The sequence below is a fragment of the Euprymna scolopes genome, chromosome 20 (assembly GCF_053919585.1).
Source record: "Euprymna scolopes isolate OS-2025 chromosome 20, ASM5391958v1, whole genome shotgun sequence".
Lineage (NCBI taxonomy): Eukaryota > Metazoa > Mollusca > Cephalopoda > Sepiida > Sepiolidae > Euprymna > Euprymna scolopes.
In genome coordinates this window covers 20032774-20044944 of record NC_136501.1, presented here as the reverse complement: position 1 = coordinate 20044944, position 12171 = coordinate 20032774, and the positions used below count along the sequence as shown (strand labels likewise).

Below are 12171 nucleotides of genomic sequence, written 5' to 3'. Positions count from 1 at the left end.
TATTATTTTTAATTTAAGCGAAATAAACTAAAGCAAATGCTATTTCAAATGTAAGCTTGGCAAACCAACGGAAATCCTTTTTTAAACTTAAGCGTAACAGATCAACGAAAATTCTTTTTACAAGCTTAAGCATAGCAGACATACAGAAATACTATTCCAAACGTAAACGTGACAGACCAACGAAGTTTTCATTTCAAATTTAAGATTGACAAAACGTTTAAGCTAAACATAAAAATGATAGAAAAATAGAAATAAAACCGCGACAGATCGACGGTGAAAAGATGGTCAGAAGAAAGGCGAGTCCTATTTAATCTACATTTCATTTACAATTTTCTAATCATTTTGGTCTAGCTAGGGATGCAGCATCCTACCGGATGTTAAACATTAACTAACTAAGTCATGCATTCAAACTTTTTAAAGATTCTAATCGTCCTTTTAGGAGCAATTGTTTGTCTCTTTCTTGCACTTGGTTCACCGTGTATATTTGCTAGATAGTTTTAGAAATTCTTTTTCATGAGCCTGGTTGCTCCTATAGTTACTAGAATTGTGGCGATCATCCTGAGATTCCAGTTTCTTATTCTGTCATATCATAAGAATTTGGTATTTCGTTATTTTCCCCTCTCAACTTTGTTTAACCCAGCATCATTAGGGGACACTAACTTCTACTAAGGTTGCTTCTTTCTCCTTCTGGTCCCATATCACTATGTCAGATTAAATAGCTTTGTTTTCTAGAAACGTAGCTGTAGGAATTCCATTGTCATAGTTGATGGTGTATGACTTATTCCCAACTGTTTTTTCTGATAAACATGTTCTTATGACTTGCTGCTACATTCCATATCTAACTTTTTGCAGATCGTCCGGTGATCACACTCCATTGTGTCACATTGTAAGTAACCGGTCCCCAACAGAACCGTACAGCTGCATGTCACGTGGCTCGTGCTCTTTACTTCTGTGCAGCAGAACTTGAACTAAATGACTCCTGCGATATCAGTTGGAATCTAATCCAAACCATTTAGCGTTCCAGCCTTCGTCGTTACAGTCTGAGCTACCGCCAGATGGATAAAGATAACGCGATTTCAAGCTAAAACTGTACATATACGCATGCTCAGAAGTTAATCGATTTACTCCATCCAACGTCAGTTGTTTTTCAATTTTGATATCTTAGCAGCTATTTTTCAGGCTAAAAACCTAATCGAAAGTGTTACCGAAGTTCAAGTATCCTATATATAAAGTTTCAAGTCTGTACACCAAATATTGAAAGAGAAGTTGGATAGAGACTTTTCGCATACATACCGACAAGATCATTTGCCATTAATGAGATCATTCATCTTCTTAAAACATTGATCAACCCTTGATCTTTGGCAGCCATCATAAACTTCTTCTAATCACCTACTAATACACTTGATAAGCTATATACTTAGTGCTTAAAATGCTATTTTTCAAACTAAATTGTGACCGACCAACCCATGGACAAAACGTCACATAGCGATGTGTAGACGCATCCGGATTCTAACGAAAAGAGACATTCTTGGCATAGATAGTTGGTTCAAAGAATCTCGAAACACAATTGACGACGATAGACAAGACGCTGTTGAATACCGCTCAGCAGGCGCTATGTGAGTGTTGATACGCCTCAGCAATTTCATTGTCACGAAAGTAGGTTTTCTTGATGATTTGAGCAACCAGTTATTTTGTTAATCACTAAATGACAAGCGAAATAATTCAATGGTGTTTTGACGAAGGGTCGATGTCTTGGGGGTAGATATTTAGTTCATTTTCAATGCTACAGTTATTATAAACCCTTGAAGCTTTAGAAAGAAGAACGCAAAAATAGACTAAAACTAAGATCATGAATGCGTTATTTAAGGATATGCAGTATAAATACCGTCGCGATAGATAAGAGCCTGTGGAACTAAATAGCACGGAGATGCTGTCAAGATAACTATAACATGGTGGTTTTCAAGTCTAATGTAAACAAGTTCTTGTTAAGCTGTTTTCCTAAATAATAAAATTCTGCCCCATTTCGTCTATTACCAATCATCACGATGTTGTCCACTCAATCACCTGGCACTCATTAATTTTATCCTTAATTAGCTTTTTGGTCTTGATAATTTCTGACTTCCTAGTGAAAAAAACAAACAAAATATGTTCTTTATTGGTAGTATTATAGTTCATGTGGCGACTATCGAAAAATGGATGATTCGGGACAAAAATATCACAACTTTCCCAAAGATAAGTCTGAACAATGAGCAGATGCAGTGTCTCTAGTGAGCGTAGAACCAGTATTCAGCTTTAGAGATGCTTTTAGAAAGCAGTTCAGTATAATACGCTAATTAACACATATGATAACACGATAAAAGCAGTCAATCTCTAGTTCTAAGACCATGAGAATTGGCGGAATGCTGTTCTAAATGATATAGAGAAGCTCTGTGGATTATACACATAACCTAAACTAACTTGATGTAATAATAGTAAAAATAAAAAATAATATCTATAAAAATGTAGTAATGCCAGCCTCGGGTAATACCACATATAGAGTCATGAAGGGTAAAGGAAGATAGAAAGGCGGAGAATGAAGAGGACTAAGCAAACCTCAGATGATGCAGATGATACTTGCGCCTTCCGAAGACTTATTGCAACCCAAATCCAGCGAAGAGCAATAGTTGTTGCCAACGTGAAATCGATTGTAAGCAGCATGGTAAACGTCGAAATTATTGTTCATCTGAAGCGACTTTGTAATATAGCGCGAACATCATCGGTAGGGAAAAATAAAGACTTTAACAAGGAGATCACGTGAGAGACGAGAAAAGAACGTTCGAGATCTCGTTGGAGACGTGAATGGCACTCGAGAGGACGATCATGTGAGAGACGTCACAACGGTAATAAGAGAATGAGGAAATAAATGTCACGCAACAAAATATAAGAGAGTTGGAGTTATTTTCTATTCCATCTCTGATTTGCGACTGAGGTTACAACGTTTTGGTTCCAGGACAACGTTATAACTAGTCACTCAGATTTTCAGAGAGAACCGCCTGCTCATTTTTATTTTATTTACAGTAAGAAATCATATGTAAAAAAAGAAGAAGAAACAATTATACGATAATTATACGTGTACTCATGAGAAAAAAACTGGTTTTTGCTAAGTTAAGGTATATATATATATAGTTATAAGTTATAATAATGGTGTGTTCTCCGGGCGTAAATAGTTTGCGAATAAAATTACGTACCGTTTGGATGAGTATAATTTCCGGACATATCTCCTATGTGGTGAAGTTTGTCGGAAAAATATTGTGGACTGTTCACGGTCTGAAAATATAAAAAAAATATATATATATATATATCTGTAAGTATAAGTAAGGCATAAGTTCAGATGCAATTTCGAGAAGCCAATGCACTAAGATAAATACACTCTAGCCTACAAAAATACCCTAGCAGCCTCACTGGCATTCTCCGGTTGGAGCGCCTCCGGTGATAACGATTTAACTAAAACTTTTTCCCAAAGAGAAGGTTTAGCCTAGGAAGCTAAACCTAGGTCTGAACAGAAGAGCAAGAAAGCTATCACCGGGCTGGTTTTTAAAATTAATTCTGTGATACTAGCGGCGCAGGGCGCCCGGTTTTGCCCGGGCGTGAAACACGCTTAAATATGATATTTTAATTTGGAATCGATAAAAAATGTTGGAATCGTCCCATTACTTATATCTATACGTATACATTATTCCAGTGACCGTTATATTCGAGTGGCCTCCGGGCTTTTATAAATGGTGACACTTATGTAAAAAAAAAAAATGTATATACAATAGTTTGGCCTTCGGGACAAGATCAACATGCACACACCCACACACACAAAATTAATATTTAAAAAAAAAATGCATACACAAACACACAGACAACTGTTTATTAATTGTAAATATGGTTTTGATTCTTAAACGCTGGGGATTCATTAGTTAGTTTAAGATCCATAGAGTGAATGAGGTATTTTGGTAAATAGTGCCAGTCAAGAGTAAAACTCCAAAGTCTACATTTATTACTTTTTAATCACTTTAGTCACAAAGACCCTGAACCCTTCCCCTCCCCAATTTCTTGTAGGGCCTTGTGCCTAATTTTGTTGTTTGACAATCTTTTGTTTTTTGTTTATTTACAAAATTTTAAAAGCAATAAAATATATAAACAAGATCAAAGTGTAGTATCTGTTCTTCAGATGCTGCACTTCTATTTCTTGTTCTCTTTCGGTGGAGGAGAAATACTTCACGACTGAGACAATTTTTATTTTTGTACCTTTTCTCCACGTTAAAAAACGACCCTGGTGTCTAACTCTGTCCCGTGGGGAGGCATAGTAAATAGGTACAATAGTTTCGTCGATTTTAAAATCCCTGCTGTTGCTGGGATGCTGTAAACATATACTACGCTTTGATCTTACCCAACAGGTTAAGGAACAATATTTTCAAATTACTAAAATAAAAACTGATTAAATCTATCTACCGATTCTGTCGTGATAAGATCGTCTTCCCAAATATTACCTTCTCCTTTTCAATTATTACTTCTATTTTGAATAGTGTTGTAGTATATGTTCTATTATCATGGTGCCATCTTAACAAGGATTACATCCTCCCTTGAGGAGTAGCGTAGTATATATCCGTTCATAATGATACCATCCTCTTAGGTATTATCACCCTCCCCCCCTTGCAAGTAAGAGAGGGTAAATCCTTTCAGACTTTACTCCACGAGTTAGTGTAATATATTTTCATTTGTCATAATACATTCCCCGCATGGACGCCGTAGATTATATGTTGATTACGCACAATACCATCTTTCGAGAATTACATTTTGTTTATTAATTAACTAGGGATGGTGTCACGCCTTGCCTGGTCGTGAAATACGCTTAAATATATTTAAATTCATGAACATTCCCGATTTCTTATAACGAGGCCACTTCTCTATTGAATACTATATATATATATATATATATATATATATATATATATATATATGTGTGTGTGTGTGTGTGTGTGTGTGTGTGTGCGCGCGGTACTGATATCAAAAGTTTTTTTTAAACATGCCTTGAGTGCCATCAACAAGAATCGAAACCAAAACATTTAGTGCTCCGACCGCGTTCCCTATTGTTTCAGCTATCGACAGATAGATGAGAAAGATTTAAAATTAAACAACGTCAATGTGGAAACTTATTGAAGGCACTTTGTATATATATATATATATATATATATATATATATACGAGGTGCCTTCAGTAAGTAGCAACCCCCCCCCGGAATTACCCGGTCGTAAAATACGCTAAAATATGTTTTGATTAAGGCAGATTTCGTATTTATTATTATTGGACTGTAATAGTAATGATTTAAAAAGTTAAAAAAAAAATAAGGCTCCTGCCACCACCAAGAATTTACTTTTTCCTTTGACATTAATACCTTAGCTATGAAGACATGTTTGCTGCAAGGCTAAAAATTAAAACATGAACCAATAGTTACGCATGTATATTCGTAATGCCGTCGTTCGACCTTCATCTGCCAAATTCCATTTTTTTTAATTTTCTTAATTTTGCAACGATTTTTCCCGGCTAAAACCCAAATATAAATTTCGCATGGATTCGAATACCTTATATATTAATTTTTATATCTGTAGACCAAAAACTGACAGAGGAGTTTGGTAAGCAACATTTTTAAATAAATATATATACGCATACATAAATATATATATATATATATATATATATATATATATATATATTTATGTATATATATATATACACACAGTAAGGGGTGTGTGTCTACAATACGCTTTTTACGCAAATATTACACAAGTATAAATCATGTAGAATATTTGTATGAATATAAATACACATAATTGTTAACTAAAGACGATAATCCCATAAGAAAACCGAAAAAGTACTAATAGAAATTAATTAAAATGAATGCTTAAAAGAATATGCAAATTAGCTAGATCTTTTGCGGATGAATGTAATTCTACGACATCTATATTACAAAGTGTTATTTTCTTTTTAAATAAATCGAAAAACGAGTTTTTAAAATGAATATCAATACACAAAAAAAATATAGGAATATATATATATGTGTGTGTGTGTATTTGCGCAGCATTTCTTTTATGCATACTTCGTTAAATTGAATAGACGTTTTTAGCCTATTAACTTTACATTGGATCCTTTCCATTTTCGTATGGTAGTCTTTACATCAGCTGATGCAATAACCATAACTTTGGTTTGTCCAAGTACTTTCAAATCTTTCTGAATTTATCTTCTGGGATTTATGAAACTGGTTGCATCACATTAATTAATCATACCAGTTGGTAATACTAACATTGTTATACCATGTAACAATAAATGTAAACTTAAAATACTCGAACCTATACTAATAAAACTAAAAAGACTAATATTAACAAAATAAACTTCACTAATAGCCTTAACCTTTTGAAGTGTTTATAAAAAATGTAAAAAAAACAATTAATAATTTATTAACCAATGGAAATTAAGCAGGCATAAATATGTATATATATATATATGTATATATGTGCAATTAACCACTGAAAATTAAGCATCTATATACGCGGCATAATCACGTTGACACACCGGTTCTCGTCAGATAACCCCGAAGTTAAGCAACGTTGAGCCTGGTTAGTATCAGATGGGTGACAATTTGGGAATTTTAGGCGCTGTACGTGTTCTCTGCTTATCTCGACATTTGTTCCCAGTCGTCCTGTTCTTCACTTGCCACTGGTATTTAACAATGTTGTCTCAGGAGAGGTGTGGTTAGAAGATTGCGCACCTTCAGCCACAAAAAAATTTCACGCACAAGCAATCCTTCGTGGGTATCCATAGTCTGTCCAAGAATGAAGGAGCCTGCTATATATATATATATATATATATAGTCATATACAGTCCTGTTTCGTTGTACCACAACTCATCAGTGCCGCTAGATTAGCATCTCTCCCAAGCCAAGGATTGAACCTAGAACCGTCGTGTTGACAGTCGGCAGTTCTCCCACTCGACCACAGAAGCGTCGTCCGTGAATAACTCGTCGGAATGTCTATTTAAATAGACATCCGCCACCACTTTTACAGTGCTCAATCAAACAATGAGCTTCTCATTTTTCAACCAATTAAGTAGCGGGTAAGATTATTTATGACAGTGCTCTACCCAAAGAGGAGGGCTTGTGCTTAATCTAAACGCAAATTCCATGAACACAGCTTCTTTCCTAGAACTACCCGCCTATAGAATTCTGTTCCGCTTGTCTGCTTTCCAGCTGACCACAACATGGTCGTTTAATGTAAACAAGTTCCTGTTTAGCCGTCCCTTGAATAATCAGATTATATCCAATTTTCACCATTAACAATCACTCAGTAACTAGGATACACTTTTAAACACTTATCCTCGAGGAACTTTCGAGCCTTCATAAGTGGTTACTCCGTTGTAAAAAATATTGAAAATGTGTCAGCAAAACAAAAACGAAATCTATCTATCTATCTATCTCCTTCTCTCTCTCTCTCTCTCTCTCTCTCTCTATATATATATATATATATATATATATATATATATATATATATATAGAGAGAGAGAGAGAGAGAGAGTAGTAGCGTCCATGTGTGTGTGTCCGTACGTACAACTCTCGTACAGCCTACATCAATGGACCGATCATGACTAAACGTGGCATAATGACGGTTTCCAACCTAGGGATCGTGCACACCATTTTTCACGGTGAAGACTAAAGTTTAAGGTCATATTTGCTGCAGTTCTTCGTCAACTTCCTCATCTGGGGATGCTGGACACCCAGTTGGGGTTCGTCACCACCCCAGGGGCCGCCAACATGGCGCCGTCCAACTTCTTTATGAATATGAATCAGATCATCCCCCTCCACTCCCATCCCCTCAACGAATAAAACAATTATTAACCATTGTGATTCTTTGTAATTGTTTCAATTTTTATGTGTTACAATATAAGTATCAACTTTGATATAACCTATTTGCTTTAAAGTTCATAGTTTGATTCCAGTCACGTGAGGAAGTAATTAAAAGTTTTTCACAATACCCACTTATTGCAAGGGAACCCGCAAAGCGAGTAAACGAGCGTACAGCCAAGCCCCACACGATGCACGCGTATCTTTGCTAGTAAGCAATGAAACAAACATTGTATTTGCAAAAAAGCTGATAAACTATTTAGCAGTAGTTACAATTACATAGTTGGCATAATTTGAAGATCATCTTATCGTCTACAATCGTGGATGACTCTACGATGGCAGCCCTCAAAGAATGTTGTGGGTGTGCTTATTGATCATGGCCTCGATCACGACCCAAAAGAAATAGTGCAGGAAGTTTCAGTAAGATGGGGAAGGCATCAATACTGCCAGGAAACAGTGGTGAAAAACACTATTGAGCAGTAGAGGCTTGATCGTCTGGAGCGGAGTCCGTTTAAAAGATGTATCGGTGTCAGGCGGTAATTACGTGCATGCAGGGCTTAACACGCAGACTCCCTAGCATACCCTGGTATTTCGTTTACTTTTTTGTCAAGTCTCGGATTCTGGTGTAACACCCTCTCTCTGTATATGCATATGCACACACACACACACACACACACACACACACACACACACACACACACACACACACATATATATGTTAATATTTTATCGTTATTTCCATGGCAAGTGTTCGTCTGAGCTCCAATCTCTGGTCCTCTCTCGCCAATCTTTCACGATAAACACTCGTCTAGCTGAAACCACTGTCGTTAATTTCCTCCACTCTTTATCTGTGCCTAAATCAAAGCGTAGATTCCATGAGCAAAACTTCTTTCTTAGAAGTGCACGACTGTTGAACTCTCTTCCGTTTACCTGTTTTCCACCTGACTACAACTTAGATGTCTGCAAGTCCAACTTAAACAAATTCCTGATAAACCGCCCCCTTAAGTAAGACACTTTATCGATACAAACGATTACTCCGATACTATCCCATTGATAGACGCAATAACCCTTATCCCCGAGTGGCTTCCGGGTCTTGATAAGTGGTAACCTCCATGTAATATATATATATATATATATATATATATATATATATATAATACCTATACACGCACGCACACACAGCAACACACACACATATCTCTCTCTTTCTCTCTATCTATCTCTCTCTCTATATATATATGTGTGTGTGTATATATATATATATATATATATATATATATATATATATAAAAACAATATATATATTGTTTTAACAAAATCAAGACATCAAAGAATGGATTGATAGCAACAAATAGTGTATTTCATCGTTCGTTACAATTGTTTCAAGATTATTCGGACAAATTCAAACTCTATATCGTTCGGAATTTTTCACAAGAACAGCCTATCATCAGACCCCTTGAAAAAACACTTTTACAATGAACAATATGGAATCCATTTCCCTTTTCTCTTGTTTCCAAGGTTACATATATACACTGCGTGTCAAAGTATTAACGAGATAACATTTTTTTTTTTACCAGTTTCAGAAACTTACCGGTAGTTTTGCATCAAAAACTTCGGAAACGTTGACAATGCTTAGCTGGCCGTACTGTGAAATTTTCATATTGTTCCGCGCAATGTAAACAACTTGTCATCGTAATTGCTGAATCCACGTTATTTTAGGTGTGTCAAATTATTAACAAGGCAGTTTGTTTCGTCAAGAAAATGGGTCGTAAAGGTGGTTTTATTAGTTCTGAAAAGCGTACTATTACATGACAGCTAGCAAAAGGTAAAACTACCATCGAAATATCGAAAATGATAGGAAGGTACCATCAAACTGTGAAGAACTTTGTCAAGGACCCTACAATGTTAAGTAAGAGAGCTGATAAAGGTAAATCTAGAGTTGTTTTACGCCGTTTTCTACTCCAAATTAACGTGAAGTTGAGAAGTCTTTGACTAAGCCGGATTGAAGAATTTCTCAAAAAGTACTCGATGTCGTCTTCTGAAAGAAGTGGCAAAGTCTGTAAAACCTGTGACAAAGCCCCCATTTAAGCAACATCTCATACAAAACCGATTGAAATGAGCAGAGGACAACATGAAAACGGATTTTTCCAAAGTTTTATTCATGGATGAAGTGCATATTACTCTTGATGGCGCAGATGGCTGGAGCAAGGGATGAATCCTAGATGGGCAACATCGTCATCAGCGTTTAAGGCGCCAACAAGGTGTTGGTGGGATAATGATTTGGGCTGGGATTATCGGAGGTACTTTAGTTGGCCTATGGAGAGTCCCAGAAGGCGTAAAAATGACGTCAAATGCTTACATAGCTTTTCTGAAGGAGCACTTTTAACCATGGCTGAAGTTTCATGGATTTTTATTCACTCGTTCCTTAAATATTTAAAAAAAAATGTAAACTCGTAAATAATTTGATACGCAATGTGTGTATATATATATATATATATATATATATATCAATCATTAAATAGCAATTACTATTTAACTTACTTTGGTTAGGGTTGTTCCTACGTTCACCAATGCTATTCACTGAATGTAATTCTACCCAACGCCTTTTGAACTCGCCTTCACCCACGTGTATGTTCATTTAACTTTACGCGCCTATTTAACAAATTTATTTCATGGATTGATCGTCAAAGGAGAATAAGGCTTAATACATAAAGTAGCCAAAGTCACAACACTGGGACAAGTGAAGAAATAAAAACACCATTTACATTTTATAAAGGAGTAGTAATCGTAGTAGTAGTAGTAGTAGTAGTAGTAGTATTTGCAGTAGTAGTAGTAGTAGTAGTAGTAGTAATAGAGTAGTAGTAGTAGTAGTAGTAGTAATTGTGTTAACATATGCGCCTCTCCCTCCATCTAAAGATCAAAGTAAATTCTACTTACTATTACCAAAAGATTGGCTAAGGGTGTAAAAGAGGCTTTACTTATGATGGAGTTCATTTCCAGCAGATCTGGCGAGTTTTTTTTTTTTTTAATATAGCTGGTAGATTTGGAATCTAGCGGTTTTTGGTGTAAAATCTGGAGATTTAGTTTGCCATTCACAGACAAATATTTTCAGATAGCGCACAGCGAAAACAGAGACACTTATAGAGTACTTCTACATCAACAAGTATCTTCCAGTAACACTATAACTCTGCACACTTTTACACAAGGACCCAACACGTTGTATGCTGTCTATGTCGCAAAGGAGACCAAGACAAAGAATAATTCGAACTCACTTTTTCGTGTTGTAACAACGATATTTATTTCTGGGTACTTTCTCGAATAAAGCATGATTTCAAACGTGATCGCCTTCTCTGACGCTTCCTTTGCATAGTTCTTATTTTCTTTAACCTGTCGTCATTTCGCATACTGCTCGGTATTTGTACATAGCCGCCATATGTGCTTTATTACAACATATTGTAAACACAAGAAGGCCGGTTTGAGGCTTACGACTCCTCAGAATATTTAGATATTGAACAGTAAAAGTTAAAATTAGTAATGTCATAGGAAATATGATTAGCACAAGTCGTAATTTTATTATCTCTCTTTCACATACTGTCTTGGCTTTGTGCTAATTGTTTTAAAAATACATTCAAATTAATCGTTCATAAAACGCATTCATAGTTTCTTTTTAACATTTTAATTACAAACAAATTAAAATTGAAATAACTAATAATAGACGACCTGTATACAACACGGAAAATTATTATATTCGTAATATACTGGCGACGAACTTAAGACTGACAACTATTTTTTCTCAGAATTGTATATTTGGTAACTGTCGGTTGTAAATACCAAAAATTAATCTTTAGAAAAAAAAACACATATCTATATTTGTATACAGGGTGCAACGATAACATTGTCAAAAAAAAAAAAAAGATGATGTGATTCCATTTCCGTTTGATGATAACAAGTTTTCCTTTTTTTATTGCAGACCATCTACTAGTTAGCCAGCTGTGTACAAATTCCGAGAGCGATAAGAGCCTTCTATCATGTCTGAAAGTGACACAATGTTCAACGCGCGAGACCGGAGATGCGCCGCTGTACAACTCATGCTCTCTACTGATCAAATTATGGCAACACAACTATTGCCAACACCCTCAAAATGCATCTCTGGGTTGCAACGAATAACAGGGACGTGCTCAGGGTAATGACACAGTTTCCGGCCACGGTTACGGCCTTTGGTGTGGTTTCAAGTGTGGGCCACATCATGC

The 12171-nt window shown here is 35.8% G+C and overlaps 1 protein-coding gene across 1 annotated transcript in view; it reads right to left on the bottom strand.

Annotated features, from left to right (window-relative positions):
• LOC145241349 (uncharacterized) overlaps positions 1-12171 on the bottom strand; it is a 160379-nt gene that overhangs the window by 20582 nt on the left and 127626 nt on the right. Inside the window, exon 2 of the mRNA XM_080104217.1 lies at positions 3228-3306. Coding sequence (XP_079960343.1) covers positions 3228-3306 — 79 coding nt within the window. The remainder of the gene's footprint in view (positions 1-3227; positions 3307-12171) is intronic.